General features: G+C 47.5%; 1 protein-coding gene across 3 annotated transcripts in view; it reads right to left on the minus strand.

Moving 5' to 3' along the window:
- The window catches only part of Abcc3 (ATP binding cassette subfamily C member 3), a 49,270-nt gene that overhangs the window by 31,368 nt on the left and 728 nt on the right, over positions 1-17,174 (minus strand). For all 3 annotated transcript variants that reach the window (XR_003712008.1, XM_028772281.1, XM_028772280.1), the window contains exons 2-3: positions 556-732; positions 100-225 (exon numbers count right to left, since the gene is read on the minus strand). Coding sequence is in view for 2 of the 3 variants with exons in the window: in XM_028772281.1 (XP_028628114.1) it covers positions 100-225; positions 556-732 (303 nt within the window). In the remaining variant the exon portion in view is untranslated. The remainder of the gene's footprint in view (positions 1-99; positions 226-555; positions 733-17,174) is intronic.

The raw sequence follows: 17,174 nt of genomic DNA on the forward strand, positions 1-17,174 counted from the left end.
CTGTCATGTGTCCACCCTCTTCTTCAGAGCCCATGGTCATAGGAAACCTCACAGCCCACCGGAGACCCCCCTCCACAGCATCCTGGGGCCCACACTAACCATGGTGATCCCCACCACCAAGGGTGTGACAAAGAAGACAGGAGCAGGGGATGAGCCGTTGATCAGGCCATGGAAGGAGTAGAACAGGTCCACCCATGAGACACACCACAGCAGAACCCCGAGGGCCTATAGAGAGTGCACAGATTAGTCTCTATTTTAATGGCAGTACTAGTCCCTGCTAGGGAGAGGTCCCTTTTCATGTAGCCAACGTAAGCTACCAGACCTGTCTGGGCCTACTCAGAAGTTTCTAGGGTGATAGGAAATTCTGTTGTTGAACATTCTACAACTTTCAATACAGGGAAGGCCTGCAGACCCAGTTGATAGGCTTTTATAGCCCAGAACTCAGGGCAGGGACAGGCTAGGAACACTGGTCTAGCTGCCAGTTGGGGCAAGGAGTTCATTAGAAGCAGAATCCTTTCGATTCCCCCACTCAGAGGACAACCCCAGGTCACTGACCGTCTTGAGCCTGGATAAGCATGAGAGGACTATGTAGCCAAGATGGTGGTGCCTCAGGTAGAACAGGTAGCAGGGCAAGGCAGCCCACAGATAGATGCAGGGGACCCAGGCCAGCAAGGAGTTCTGGAAACAGGGTGTGAGGTCCGGAGTGTCGGTATATATAGACAGGTTGGAGTCCTGGGGACAGAAACACAACAGTTTGTCATTTCGATAACCTTGTGCAGGCATAGCTGGCCTTCAGGGAGATGGCTGGACTAGGCAGCCACTCCATTCACCCAGGGTGATGTGGGCATGGAGTAGAGGACAGGTGAGGGCAAGAGACTGAGCATGCCTGTGAATAGGTGAGCAGGGATAGCCTGGGGTGAACTCCTAGGGAGCCCGAGGCTGCCTCATTTCCTTATACTCTTTCTAACTAAGGGATAATTCAAGTGCACTAAAAAAACTGCACCCATGTAAAGTGTACAGTTTAATGAGTTTGACAGTTGCATAACCCTCAAAGCCATTGCCACAATAAAGACATGGTATTTCCATTATCCCACAAGGTCATTTACGGCTCTGTGCATTGCACTCTTCCAAGGCCAGCCATGTTCTTCACTATTCCTAATCTTTGTGTCTCATTTTTCCCCCAAATCAAAATAAAACAAAACCAAACCTCTTTCTCTCTAGACCTCTCCCAGGCAGAGAGAGAGCTTCCTGGGTCCTTAGGTGCTTTTAAGATGGGGTGGCTAAGACTAGGTGGATGGGTTTGTTGTATAAGCATAGGGACCTGAGTTTGGATCCCCAGAACCATATATACATATACATATACATATACATATACATATACATATACATATACATATACATATACATATACATATACATATACATATACATATACATATATATATATATTTTTTTCTTCTCTTTTAAAACCAACCCAGCATGCTGGTCCACATGTGTAACCCCAGTGCTGGGGTGGCAGGCAAGGAGGTGGGGTGCAGGGGCTGAGAAGTGGGGACAGGTGGTTCCCTAGGCTCTGTGGCCAGCCAGTCTACTGGAATTGATGATGCTTACGTTTACTGAGAGATTCTGTCTCAAAAGATAAAGGTGGAGGAGCAGCAAGATGGTTCAGCAAAGGCATGAGCCACCCATCAAGACTTACAAACTGGGTTCTATCCCCAGATCTACATGGGAAGGAGAGAACCAACGTCCTGCAAGTTGTCCTCTGACCTTCCCAATATGCACTGTGACACTTGTACACACCTCTCAAAATAAATTAAAAAAAGTAAATGTACATAGCAATCAACCCTGGATCTCTGAATGCACACACAATAAAATATATAATGTATATGTAATATATATTATATAAATATATGTGTGTATCTATTTCTCCAATTTCTCCATCTCATTTCAAAGTCAGGACAGTATCAGCCACCCCTACACAGACTCTCTACCTCTACCTACTCCTCTCTTCTTCCTTTCATCTTTCTCCTTCTACACATGTAAAAGTGTGTGCACATGCAAATGCACATGTTCATGTGTGTGAAGGTCTACATGCACATATATACATACAAGCCAGAAGACAATCTAATATCATTCCTCATCATAATTCCTAATATAATATCCACCTTTTTTGAGATAGGGTCTCCTAGTGACCTAAAGCTCACCAAGTAAGCCTTTCTTCACCTCTCAGCCCTAGCATATATATAGATGTGTGTGTGTATGTGTATATATATACATATGTATATACATATATATGCATGTATATATACATATACATATATACATATACACACATACACATACATATATTATAGAGAAAAAGATGCAGTGGCCATCTTCCGCCTCTACCTACCTTACAGAGTGATGTGAGATTCATAGGTATTGGGGATTGGTTCTAATGCTTTGTCTTAATTCGGTTCTCAAAATCATATGGCAATCTACATGTTCAGACTCTGAGGGTCCCTGGTTTTTGATTAATCAATAAAAAGCCAATGGCCAAAGAGGGAACTCTTGGCTAAACAATGGCCAATGGCTGGGCAGACTGAAAGAGATAGGATTTTTAGGCTTCCCAGGCAAGAGACGTAGAGGGAGATGAGGCAGAATTGCCATGACGCAGAAGCAGAGAGATTTAAGAGCTACAGGACAGAAATCATTCAGCAATGTAGGTGCAAAGGGAAAAATGGCCCCATGGGAGGCCTCCCCAGAAGGAAACAAGACAACAAAGATAAAATAGAGATTTAGCAAGTGTTAACTCAGGAATATCATAGGGGAGTGTGTGCTAGCCATTGGGACATTTGGAAGTTCATAGCCATTGAACTAGTCAAGGCATGTCAAAATATAAATGGTGTGTGTGTGTGTGTGTGTGTGTGTGTGCATGTGTGTGTTTCATTTGTGAATCCAGAGCTCTTGGGTGGGTGCAGAGCCATGCATGCACCTACCCAGAGCCCTGGTGGATTAACGGTTTTCCACTATACATAGGAGCAAAGGTATTAGCAGGGGATTGCAGATTACAAAGTGAAGGGTAAGCAAGTGTCCCAATTCACCTAGGAAGTGCCCTGAGTAGGAACTGCAGGCACCTCAGGGTGGTTGGTCACCCAGTGTTACAGCTCTTCCTTGGACTATTACCTATACTTCCATACTTTTTCCACCTCACTCCTAGATGAGGTAATAAATCTGTGCACTAATGCTTTCCATTCAGATTGCTTCCTCCAAGGTAGCTAATGCACTCATCTTTCCTTCTTCTCACAAAGTATTGGATGTAATTTACAAAAGGCCCCCAAAATACAAACAAATAATGAGAAAATCCGCCTCCATCCCATCCACCTAGAGACAACTGTTGCCTGAGGAAATTCCGCCCACCTTCTAACTACCATTTCATTTTCATTCGAGTTAAACATGCACATAAATCTGCTTTTCCGGAAGCAGATTAGTTTTCTGTTACTGGAATTGGAAGATTCTCTCAAATGTGTGTGGCTCTAGGGGCTTGGCTGCTTCAGTATGTTCAAATGAGATAAGAAAGCACTAAGGGGTGCCCTAGGATTTTGGGGTGGAGATTGACAGGTCTGGGGAAGTTCAGTGTTTTTTGTCTTTCTTTTTAAACAAGGTACTCTGGCATGCACTTAAAATGCCAGGGTTGGAAGGTGAAGAAAGGCTTACTTGGTGAGCTTTAGGCCACTAAGAGACCCTATTCCAAGAAAGATGGAAGGTATCTAAGGAATGGCACCTTGGTTGTCTTCTGGCTTGCATGCATACGTACGTGCATGGGGACCTGCACACACACACATGAACATGTGCATGTGCACACACACATGTAAAAGAAGAAGAAAAGGAGGAAGAAAAGGGAAGGGGAAGAGGAAGAATAGAGGAAGAGGAGGAGAAGGAGGAGAAGGAGGGGGAGGGTCTCTATAGGGAAGGCTGGCACTGGCCTGTTTTTGAAAGGAGATGGAGAAGCAAACTGGGTGTATAAGCTTTCCTTACATCCTGTCCTCCAGCCCGGCCCCTCCCCCACCCTCGTGCAACCACCCAGTCCCTGAACTTTCTCAGACTCTGCAGGGGAAATGGCGTCAGCCATTCTTATGCTTCAGTATTCTCACCTCTTGGAAATGGCTCTTTCCTGGTCTCCCCATTTCCTGGCAAGCATGTCTCACTGGCGTTTTTTCTCTTTGTCCTGTTGAACTCTATGCACACAACCTCAGCCCTTGGGTCATTGTGTGTCATTGTTTACAGACTGCACTGAGGAGCCCCAAAGCCAAGTAACTAGCTCCAGTCTCCTAGGCCAGAGGTTCTCAACCTTCCTAATACGGCAACCCTTTAATACAATTTTCCATGGTGTAGCGACCCTCCACTATAAAATTATTTTTGTTGCTACTTTATAACTTCAATTTTGCTACTTTTATGAACCGTAATGTAAATATCTGACATTCAGGATCCAGTAAAAAGGTCATTTGAGACATTGCAACCCACAGGCTGAGAAGTCACTGTCCTAGAGCCTATGTGGCCTCTCAGATGACATCCTCATCTGTCCTCAGCTACCTCCTGGTCAACACCTTTTAAGACAAACTTGTTTATTTCCTGAAAGGAATAGCAAACCTCACTGGTGCTGCCTATCTCTGTTAAAGCCACCACCACGCTTCTACTTCCCCAAAAAGCACCTCAACTTGACACTTGCTGGGAGGAGAAACTGGATAGGCAGGTGTCTGGCTCTGGCTTTCACCTCTTTTAAGCCCTGTGATCTGAGGGCCTCGTTCTTCTTCAGGGTTAAAGCTGGGATGATAATACCTCCGAGTTGGCTACTCCCACCTGGTCCCGCCCACTTACCCACCAGCCACTCCCACCTGGTCCCTCCCACTTACCCACCAGCCACCACACCAGCCACTCCCACATGGTCCCTCCCACTTACCCCCCCCCTTTGCCCCCCCTCAGCCATCATACCAGCTCTGCCTCTCAGAGCCTGCCAAGGGGGTCTGCTGTTTTCTTTTGGCACCTCGAGGATGTAGATGCTGGCCCTCCTCTTTTTTCACAGCCATGCCTCATGATCTCTTAGCTGACCCCTTCTCTTGATGTGAGAGTGCTCAGACTCAGTCCTTTCTCTCCTCTACCTGGGCTCACCCACTCCTGATCTCTTTTGGTCTCATAGTTCCAGGTCATGTAGATATCAGTGACTTTTGGGCTCATCTCTCTAGCCCATTGTTCCTTAATTGCCAATGCTACTATAATCAGCTCTTAACTAGATACTTCCATTCTACATACTCTGTAGCCTGTACCGTGTCCCATCCCTCTGACCTGACTTCTCATACCGTTTCTCCTGCCTCATGGCAGCCACTGACCTTTTAGCTGTTCCTGAGCACATGCTAAGCAATTCCTGCCTCAGAGTCTTTGCACATACCATCCTCTTTTTCCAGAGTGTTCTTCCTTACATGCTTAAGTCTTTCCTTTTCAACGAGGCTTGTCATGACTCCCCCTGCTTAACACTAGCCTCCACCATGCTCCAAACACACGCACACGCACACACGCACACGCACACACGCACATGCACACGCACGCACATGCTGAAGAAATGAAAGCATTAACAAAGAAGATAATATGATACATTCCTTCTAAACCTTCAGTGGCTAGCTCCCCATTACCTAGAAGACAAAGTTCAAGTGTCTTCCTATAGCAGGTAAAGCCTCAGCTAGCCTTGACTGATCTAAGGAACTTTCCAGGAACCTGGGTTCTCCAGTGTTTCTAGGGAAGGCTATTACACCCTGCTTCCCTTTCCTTAGCCTGTCTTTCCCCATAATCAGCTCTGGGTAGCCCTCTGTCCTCCAATGCTCTGGGTACTGCTGCTTTTTCCTGAAATACAGCTTTGTCCCCTGTCACAAGCCAGCGAAGCTGCAATGGCTGCCGTTGTTTGTAGAGCTCAGCCAACCCTGTGGGCAGGTCGTGCAGGATTCTCCTCCCACCTTCTTCCCTCCTAGTCCCTTCACTCTGTCCACTCTGAGTCTCCTCTGAGGTTCCCACTTGGGCTCCTTGGCCTTGCCTGGTCTCTCTTCTTTCAACTCTGCAGATCCCAGCACCTCCACTGAGCAGTGCTGGGCAGGCTCCGGAGCAGCCTCTTTCTTCCCTGAGCATCTGTTCACATCTAGAATCAGCGCTTGTTGTGAGTGACACTTCTTAGAGAAGCTTTCCTGCTTTGAAGGATGCTTTGGAGAAAGTCCAGTGCTGCAAACACAGCAGCCTGGCCAGGACATTCAGCCTAGAGACTCCTCCCTCAAGCCATGTGTGTTCGTGTTGGGGAACTGTGGCACATACATGTCGCACTCCAAACCCCTATACAGGACATAGCTGGTACCCATTTATTCTTTATATTTTCCTTCCTCCCTCTCGCCTGTCTTTTTTTTTTTTTCCTTTCTTCCTTATTAGGAAATCAACCCCATGGACTTGCGCATGCCAGGCAGATGCTCTAGCACTGAGCTATAGTTCATGATACAGGGCCTTTTGAGACAAGATTTCGCTATGTAGTTCAGGCTAGCCTCAAACTCATGATCTTCCTGGTTTCAGCCTCCCATGAGCTGGGATCACACACATGTAACACCATGTCTGGCCCATTTCATGTCTTCACTCAGACTATATAAGCCAAAACCCCACACACGTTGCTGAGCTTCTGCCTTGTCAATCACGAGCTCGGTCTAACACTAGTCCTTCTGCTCAGGGAGATGAAGAGGGAGGGAAGGCAGACGGTCTAGCCTCGGCTTTGTCTTTTCTTCTCCACCTCCCCCACCGACCACTTTCTTTCTGGAATTATTTTCCTTTTGAGGTAGGGTCTCTAGTAACCCAGGCTCTCCTTAAATTCCTGATCATTCTGTCTCCACCTCCCAAATACTGGGATTATGAGTGTGTACCACCATTCCTGCCAAAACTCATTTAAAAAAAAATTCAAGTGTGACATAATTATAGACAAACACACATATCTCTGAATAGAAACCTCCACAATCACCGGGCGGTGGTGGCACATGCCTTTAATCCCAGCACTTGGGAGGCAGAGGCAGGCAGATTTCTGAGTTCAAGGCCAGCCTGGTCTACAGAGTGAGTTCCAGGACAGCCAGGGCTACACAGAGAAACCCTGTCTCGAAAAACAAAAAAAGAAAAAAAAAAAGAAAAAAAGAAAAAGAAACCTCCACAATTCCCCGCCCCTACACAGGTGTATTTAGTTGTGTAAACAGCATCCACATCAAGAGATAAAGCACCTGTGGAAGCAGATGCCCTGGGCCCTCCTCGCCACTGTCCACCACAGAGACCCCACCCTGATCTCTTGTGCAATAGATTTTCATGCAATGGGTGATCCAAGCCCGGATTGGAGCTTGCCATAAATGAAACTGTATGGTGTCTATCTGGCTTTTTCAGTCAACAAAGTGTGGCGGTAAATTATTCTGGAGGGTCCACCTTCAATTCTGTGTGTTCCACGATGTGAACTTTCCACGGAAAACACACCCCATCTGTCTCCAGGAAGCTCCTCACTGAGACAAGCAGATCTCTGGACCACATATTCTATACTAAGCCTCTAGGTATTTCAGCTGTGACTGTTGTCTTTGATTCTGGTCCTAGGGATTGAGCCAAGCATGCTAAGCCAAGGACCCTGATACCAATTCAAGTTATGAGTTTTTGAAAGATACCTACTGGGGCCTAGGGAGATGGCAGTTGTTAAAGCGCTTGCCACACAGGTGTGAGAACCAGATCTCAAATTCTAGAATCCAGGTAAATCGAGGCACAGAAGTCACATCTGTGATCTTGGTGTTTCTATGGCCAGATGAGAGATGGAAGCACAGAATCCTTCAGAACGTGTGAGCCAGCTAAGCCTGACATACACTGCAGCAAACAATAGACATTGTCTCCAACAAGATGGAAGATGAAGACCAACACACCAGGTTGTCCTCATATCTCCACATATACTCCATGGTACACACACACACACACATGATCTCCATAGCTACAAGCAAGCAAATGTTCTCCCTGCTACAGTTGTAACATACAGATATGAAAATGAGCACCAAAAAAAAAAGAAAGAAAGAAAAGAAAAAAGAAAAGAAAATGAGCACCTTCTTTCAGTTCAGTATATACAAAGCTTTCAAGACTGTGTATTGAAGGTTGGGGAGATGGCTCAGCAGGTAACAGCACACGCTATCAAGCCTGACAACCTAAGTTCGGTTCCCAAAAACATACATGGTGGAAGAAGGGAACCAAGTCCTCTGACCTCCACACAGGTACCATGGCCTGTCATTACTCACACCAAAAAAAATGCCCTATATGTTGAATGAGTCTTCTTCATTTTGGTGGCAAAGGACCTGGAGCCTGGGATCTCCCCCAAGCAAGGCAAGTACTCTGTCTACCACTGGGCTATATCTTCATGTTTGATTTATTGTTTATCTTGAGGTTCTCTAAGTTGCCCAGGTTGGTCTTGAATTTTGGGCCATCCTGCCTCTACTGTTGGAGTACCTGAATTACACCACACAGATGCTCTGACTTTGCTAAGTCATGTGTAGCCTCAGCGACCAGCTAGGTGAGGGGAACAAGGTGACACAAAGCTTTTCCAGTATGTTATTGATGCCCTCGTAAAGCTAAGATCCTGGGGCTAACTCAAAACAAATTCCCAAGATATAAACTAGGGGTGTTGTTGGGTTCAGTTTACAGAGGAAACGTGACCACCACCAGCTTTGGCAACAGCTTCAGGGACAGTTGACACTTTGGAGCCAGGACAAAAACCTGGCTTTGGAGACGACATGTGATATCTATCTTCCAATCCATTCTCCCTGGGCACATGTATCAGGACCACTTTCTCCCTGAGCCTTGCAGACATTTAGTGGGGTACCCCAGGCCCTCCTCTTGTTTTCTCTTGATGCTGTATCCCCCTCCATTCAACTCCTAGCACAGGACCAGGTGCCCTGGAGCAGACCAGAAGCTGTTAAATACGTGATAAAGGAATGTGGAGTGAGAGAACCTACATACGGGTCCATACTACGCTAGGATTAAATCACTGGATTTAAGGCCACCAGAGGAACCAACCTTGTGTTATCAATGTAGTATAGCTCTATCAGTCTGTCTGTTGATCTGAGGTCAAGTTCTTGTGCAAGGCAGGCTAGCCTTGAACTCACTATGTAGCCGAGGCTGGCTTTGAACTCTTCATCCCGATGCCTTCACCTCTCAAGTGTCGCCGTTACAGGTATGTACCACTAATCACAGTTCTGCCACTTTTGAGTCATGAAGTGGTGGCTGGTTCCTGCAACCCTCTGAACTTTGGATGCAAATAATGACAGACCCACAGCCACTTTCCCTGCAGGAGTAACGAATGGGAAAATGCCTAGCTGTTCCATGGTCACACTTTGGAAAGTGGGTGATAGACAGGATATCGAGCTGTTGGGGACATGTTTTGTGACACAAACACTGACACTGTGGACATAACCAAGTAACCTTGGGGATTGAGGATTGGATGGTTGCTCTGAACTCATGAAGGTCCTATCTGGGTGACTATCCTTGTGGGAGAGGTGCTCTGATTGGATATAGTCTTCTTGGAGACAGCAGGTACCTGTTCATTCCTGCATCCCAGATTATCCTCCAGAGCTACTGCTAGAACATCTATAGGACATATCAAACACCACAGGTCTGGAACTGGGATACCTCTTCTGCTGCTGCCTGCCTACCTTGGTGACTGGCAATGCCTTCCTCCCTCCCTCCCTCCTGGTCCCTCCTCTACTCACTTCCTGAATCCTATCCATCGGTAAACCCTGTCCACTCTGTCCAAAAAGATCAGGTGGGAATTCAGATGTAGCTCGATACATAACATGTACTACCCTAGCTCCGTAACAAACCTCTCCTAGGCTACAGAACAAGATCCTGTCTCAAATAAAAACAGCCCCTCTCATGTACCCACAAAGGTTAAGCAGAACTCTGTGATGATGCTATATTTGATCAACCTTACCCATAGACAGGGAACCTCATCTACTTACCCTGATCCCTCTTGAATCTGGCCTCTTTTCCACCCTCTGCTCTCCTGACTGGCTTATTTCCAGGGCCCTCCCTCTGGTTTTCTGCTTTTGGCTCAGCCCCTTGTCCCTACATTCTCTCTCCTAGAACAGCAAGAAGAACCTATTGGAAGCTGAGCCAAACCACATACCCATTGCACTGCTCTGCCTTTCCAGCGTTAAGGAAAAAGCAGGAAATGCCACACAGCCCTCAAAATCAAAGGCAGCTTTCTGACCTGTGTGATCTTCTAGCCTCAGTCAGACTTAGGACCCTGGGCTGGGACTTGGTCACCTTCGGCTGTTCCTTCTTCACTCTGAACACCCATTGTCCGTACGCAGGTTTAGCTCGGATTACATTGTCTCATCAGTGCTCATCTTGACTTCCTAACTAAGATCTGTGACCCACCCAGGCTCGTCTTAACCCTGCAGCCGTCCCTTACCCGTTTTATTTTCTCCACAGCCTTCTCTCATTTGATCTAAGTGAGTTGTGTTTCAGTTACGGCTTTTCTAATTTCTCCTACTACAGTAGGTGTTCCCTGAGGACAGGTTTGCTAAAGGACAGCTTTTGTTGACCACGAGGGAGGCTCCTCGCTGCCTAGAGTTTGCAGCCTGCCCACCTCAGCCAAATGAGGTGGTCCTTCTCTCAAGGAAAAGCTTCCAGAGCTCAGCGTCACTTTCCTACCTGCCTGCCCATTGCTTCTGGGCACTCAGCCCAGAAGGCACATACTCTCTATACACTGACTGAACAAAACACACGAGTGAATAAATTAATGTGCTCTCCTAGGCCCCAGCTTCTGTAGCTGAACACCAAGACAACATCATGCTGTTTCTCTGGCACTAAGGCATCATCCTGACAACCAATGTGGCCTCAAGCCTAAGGTACTAAAGTATAAATGACAGAGAGGACAGAGTCAGTTGTGGTCATTTCCTGGATTCCCTCAGGCAGGGTGGAGGGTGGCTCCGTAAAATTCCTCTTCCTTTCCTGGTCTGAAGAGCACCAGCTGGGAGGCAGCCCAGGCCCACAGCCCCGCCTGCCATCATCCACTTGGTTTCCACAGCAACAGAAGCTTCCTTAATACCGCGATTAAACAGCTGGATGGAGCTGATAAGGTGGAAGGTCCGGCACCCAGAATGGACCACAGGGCAGATGCCCCTTAATGGGCACCGAGGCTGAGATCCCTGTAGACTCAAACCAGTGGCAGGGGGAGGGGCGTGAGGACTCCAGTGTTCTCTGTCCCACTTCTGCCAGCAATCTCTCAGGCCTCAGGCTGCTGACAGGCTCTGTCTAAAGAAGATTCATTACTTCCTCAATCCGGTATGGTGGGAGGTTGGGAAAGGGCATCTGTGCTAGACAGCTCCTGAGGTCACTGGGAAGGGACCAATTGGCAAGATCATATATCTCAGCTGAAACTGGAGGGAAGGGAAGCAGGCACCTTTTGAGTCCCCTCCACCCACGATGAGCTACTAAGACAATAACAGGAAGCCTGAGAGGCCACAGAGGGCTATCCTGGGCCAGCCTATAGCTTAAAGGCCGAACACACCTCTCACTCTTGTAAAAAACCTGGCATCCCAGAAGGACTTCGATCATTGAACGCCACTGCGTTACAGGGCTTCCGGGATCCACGGTTAACGTGGAACTTGAGCTCCAGCAATGTAACCCCAGTCCTAGGCCCCGCCCTTGGGTTCTATTCTGACTCCCTAGTGCCCTGTCAGCGCCAGTGTGACATCCACCGGCATCAACCCACTCAAATCACCAGAAATCCTTGACCCACGCTGCCTGCTCTCCCTCTCGCTGTTCATCTATGCACCTGAGGCATAGGGATTGCCAATATCAGGCAATGGACCAGTTCTGGGAGCAAACTGGATTAGAAACTGGAATGTCTGGTTTGGAAGAGAAATTTAATCTAGGCTGGAGACCCCATCCCCACCCACACCCTGTCCCACAGCACAGCTCCCTGGAACAACTGCAGGAAAAAATAGTTCCAGGTGAGCAAGAGGAGGGCACAGCAGGGTGTCCTGACCCCAAGGTAACCTATGCAGGGAGGGGGAGGGGGCAAAGGCACAGACTTTCAGCCTTTGCCTCCAAATTAGGCCCTTTGTACTCCAAAGCCTTTTGGTTTGCTATTGTATTAAGATTTGTTTTTATACCTTTTTCCCAGACAAGTTTTTTTTCTGTGTAGGTCTGGCCATTCTGGAATTCATTCTGTAGATCAGGCTGGCCTCAGAGATTGGCCTACCTCTGCTTCCCAGGTGCTGGTATTAAAGGCATGTGCCACTATCACCTGGCCCTGTTGCTGTAATTTGTAATTATGTAAAGGTGTGTCTGTGCATACATCTGTGCATGAGACTGCAGTTGTCCAAGAAGGCCAGAAGTTGGACTCCCTGGGGCTGGAGTTACAGGTGGTCATGAAATACCTGATGTGGGTTATGGAAATTGAATTCCAGTCCTTTGGAAGAGCAAGAAGCAACCAGGCAGTGATGGTGCACACCTTTAATCCCAGCACTTGGGAGGCAGAGGCAGGTGGATTTCTGAGTTCAAGGCCAGCCTGGTCTACATATTGAGTTTCAGGACAGCCAGGGCTATACAGAGAAACCCTGTCTCGAAAAACAAACAAAAAAAAAAAAAAAAAAAAAAAAAGGAAGAGCAAGAAGCATTTGTAACCACTGGGGCATCTCTCTAGCCCCCATTTGGTTTGTGAGATGGGTTTTACATAGACCAGGTTGACCTCAAAGTAAATATCGACCTGAGAAAGACCTTGAATTCCTGATCCTCCTGCCTCTGAAAGCCAAGCACCAGGATTTACAGGTGTGGTGTTTTTAAACACTAGCTTTATTCATGCCCTCCTCCAACCAAGCTGCATCTTCAGCCCTTTGGCTTGAAACAGATTTTACTATCTATGGCCAAGGATAGCCTCGGATCACAGCAAGTTTTCCGCTTGAGCTTTCTGAACACTGGGATTACAGATGTGGCTACAAGACAGTTCGGTGGAGTCAGGTGGGGAGGGAAGCCAGTTGGTTTCGCAAAGCTTCCTCTACCGGATTCCATCCCTGACTCACTTCCTTTCCAAAGCTTCTCCCTTTAGCTCTGGCCCAGGGAACAGGAGGAGAAAGTCCAGGACCACAGGGGACCAAATCTCCCACCCAGAAGCCAAGAACTCAGAGACCAAAGTGAATAAGCCTGTGGTTCGATATCTCCAGCTTTAATGAAAAAGGATTTTCCAGGCCCCTGGCCTGGCAGGGGACATTAGGTCCCTGGAAGGAGACAGTATCTAGTAGGCTTACAAGTGGGCATCTTCCACCCATCTGTCCACTCAGCAGCCATTCTGATCCCAGCTTCCTTGTATGCCATTGCCTTCACGTGGGAACCCAAATACATCATAACTTGAACCTTGTCCATTACTTGTGCCTCTTGGTGGTTGCCTAATGTGTTGGGCAATAATTCAAGTGTCAGTCTTGGAATCTATAATTCCTACAGCCTTAAGGTTTAGAGCACCTTGGGCTGGAGAGATGGCTCAGAGGTTAAGAGCATTGACTATTCTTTTGTTTTGTTTTGTTTCTCTGTGTAGCCCTGGCTGTCCTGGAACTCACTCGGTAGACCAAGCTGGCCTTGAACTCAGAAATCTGCCTGTCTCTGCCTCCCCAGTGCTGGGATTAAAGACATGCGCCACCACTGCCCAGCATATTGACTGTTCTTCTAGAGGTCCTGAGTTCAATTCCCAGCAACCGCATGGTGGCTCACAACCATCTGTAATGGGATTGATGCTCTCTTCTGGTGTGTCTGAAGATAGCAACAGTGTATTCATATACATAAAATAAATAAAACTTTAAAAAAAGGTTTAGAGCACCTTATTTATGGCCCTGGACCACAAGCTCATCCTCTCAGAATCATCACCAGGCAGCTGCAGACCTACTTTCTGAGGACCTTGGATCAAGATTACTTATGCAAACAGACTGAACTTTTTGAGAACGAACAGTCCAGGCCTCTCTATGTACTCCCTTCACCCCAGTGAGGTCAAAACAAACAGTGATCCTCTGGGGTATGGGGCATCAAATCAAAACAGAGATAAACCCCAACCTCCTCTGCCCTTGGTCTCTTGCATCTGAAGTCTCCAATTTTTTGATGTGTTTGCTTGTTTTGTTTTTGCTTTTTTTCCAGACAGGGTTTCACTGTGTAGCCCTAGCTGTCCTGGAATTCACTCTGTAGACCAGGCTGGCCTCGAACTCAGAAACCCGCCTGCTTCTGCCTCCCAAGTGCTAGGATTAAAGGCATGTGCTATCACTTCCAGGCTTTGTTTTTGAGATGGGATCTCATAACCCAGGCTGACCTCAAATTCAAATTTACTGTGTACCTAGGGGCTGTCCTGATTCTCCTGCCTCTACTTCCCAAGTATGGTATCATAAGCATGTGCTACCATGTCCTGCTTGTTCTTCGAGACAGTCTTCCTCTGGCCTTTTTTGTTTGTTTGTTTCTCGAGACAGGGTTTCTCTGTGTAGTCCTGGCTGTCCTGGAACTCACTCTGTAGACCAGGCTGGCCTCGAACTCAGAAATCCACCTTCCTCTGCCTCCCAAGTGCTGGGATTAAAGGCATGCGCCACCACTGCCTGGCTTCCTCTCGCCTTCTTTTGGAACTTATTTCTACACAATTTTAAGGTATACTCTGAGGTGTTGATAACATGCCCTAGGAGATGGGGACAGGGAGACTGAAGGAGACATGTCATGACACCTAGCATGTGGTGCATGTGAACATACAGGTGTGGGTGTGTCTAGAAGATCACAAGTCCCCAGATTCCTACCCTTAGGGGGAATGGAGTTGAATCTGTAGCAGGCATTAGCTTCCTGCTCCCCAGAAAACAGCTGAAACCAGAGCCTCTGTCCTGGCAGTCTGACAGTCCCTTTCTCACAGGACCATGGCTTTAACAGGCATTCTGACCTCATTCCTCTCTGTCTCCCCACCAGTCAATAGGATTATCCAGGCCTGCCAACAGAGCTTCTTGCTTCTCAATTTAATTTCACATTCTCTATTTCATTTGATCTCCATAAAAATCTTGTAAGGTAAGCAGCAGGTGGCTTACTTCCTCATCTCTCAGGTGGAGAAAGGCAGGCCATCAGAAGCTAGGAAGAGTCTGGGTAAACAAAAGGCCCAGTCTCTTTTCTTCTCTGTTTGCCGTTTTTTTTTTTTCCCCTGGCTCCTCCCATTTGCTTCTCGCCATAGCTCCTAAGGTTCAAGGGTGTAGCTGAATTACATATGATACAAATGAGATGCAAAGTAGCATAGAAAAAAAAAAAAGGAGTAGCCCAGAAAGTCAGCCTTTTGAGTAACTACGCTATAGCTTAGGGTCCAGCCTCCAGGCTGGAGACCCTTCCACATCTTAGCTCTGCAACACCCCCCCCTCCGGGACTGAATTATGAGAAGCTTCCTGCTTTCCCATACCCCAACATGAAGCCACTGACAAGTACAGCCAGGAAGAATGGTCTTCAGAAGCCAAGATCACCTAGAAGATGGAGGATGTTTTCAGTCTAGGGTGGGCAGAGGAGCAGTCAGTTCCCTGTCATTAAAGACATCTAAGCAGAGAGACCGCCCCCACCCCTCTCAAAAGGGTCACAGTAGAGATGAGATCCAACCCACACGGCCTCCTGCGCAGTATTATGTACCAGGGCCAGGGTGCCTGAGGCTCAAAAGTGCAGCCAGGCAGTGGGAAGGTTCGCACTATAACACAGGCATCTTGCCTCGTAGCCCAGCACTCTGGAACAATACGGTGATGTTGCCACGGCTATACCAGCCAGGTGTCCATTTCTCCCCAAGTCTCTACCTTGAAAGGTTGGGTTAACTAAGCCCCTGTGTCACATATCTCTGAGCTTGGGACAGGGGGTAATCCTAAGGTTTCTATCTGCAGCCTCTGGGGGACAATGCCTTGGGAAGTTCTAATTACTCACGGCTTCAGGGACCAAGAAGGTGGACCTGAAGCTTGGCACACCCTCTCTCCTGACTGACAACTTTTTTTTGCCTAGTCACTGTGATCATTACTATGCCTTAATCACACCGGGCAAGTTCATGGGAGCAGAGACAGGAAGTGCACCTAGAAGACAGTGTATCCCCTCTGGACCTTAGAGAAGAGTGGCCGCTCCAGTCTAGTTGATGGGGGCACTCCTCATGGTTTGAGCTAGAACCGGTTAGTGTCCCAAAGAAAAAGGGTGGTCTCCAGAGGCACTTTTTATTTTTTATTTTTTGGTTTGGAGATAAAGCCTCATGTGTCTCTGGCTGGCCTTGGCATTCGTCCTGTGGCCAAAGATAACCTTGAATTTCTGGTTCTACTTCCAGCCCCCGAATACTGGGTGACAGGCTGTGCAGCCACATCTAGCTTCTTGACATTGGGAGGGAGGGAGGGAAGGAGGAGGACTTAGGACCTTTTACTTCTCCCAAGTGACATTACACTTTGTGCCCAGCCCAGTCTGAGATACCTTAAATGACAACACTAGAGTATGGCTCTTGACTTTTACGTGCATATCTGTTCACACACAGGCACGTAGCACACATTTGTGCAAAAGAACTCACCTTCACCCCTATACACACATATCTGCATGCACCAGACGCATATACACAAATACAATGAAAGAAATACAGACCGGGATTCTGAATCTAGATTTGAAACCAACCTAGGGTGGGCAGCCCCTGGGTAATCAGAGAGTAGCCCCCGATGCAGTCCGCCCGTGAAGCTGAGATTATATCCTCAGTTGCCTTGCCTGGTAGAGGAGCAAGTGCTGAGGCTGCACACACTTCAGACACTTAAGTTGACTAATTTGATGAGAGTCACAGAGAGTCACCTTTGCCTGCATGCGTGCATTCATACTGTACCCACATGGTACTGAGTTTTGAGCCCAGAGTCTCCTGCATGCCAGGCAAGCGCCACACCCCTGAGTTATAATCCCAGTACAAAAGGCCTGCTTTAATTTACTTTATTATTATCTGGTTTCATGGAATTAGATGCTATGGCACAAGTACCATCCTCTCTGGACCCCCTTCCCCCCATCTAACAATGGAAAGGTTTGGACTAGAAGACCTCAGTCCTCTCTCTCTCTCTCTCTCTCTCTCTCTCTCTCTCTCTCTCTCTCTCTCTCTCTCTCTCTCTCTCTCTCTC

This window comes from Grammomys surdaster, unplaced genomic scaffold (assembly GCF_004785775.1).
Source record: "Grammomys surdaster isolate TR1022 unplaced genomic scaffold, NIH_TR_1.0 213, whole genome shotgun sequence".
NCBI classification, from domain to species: domain Eukaryota; kingdom Metazoa; phylum Chordata; class Mammalia; order Rodentia; family Muridae; genus Grammomys; species Grammomys surdaster.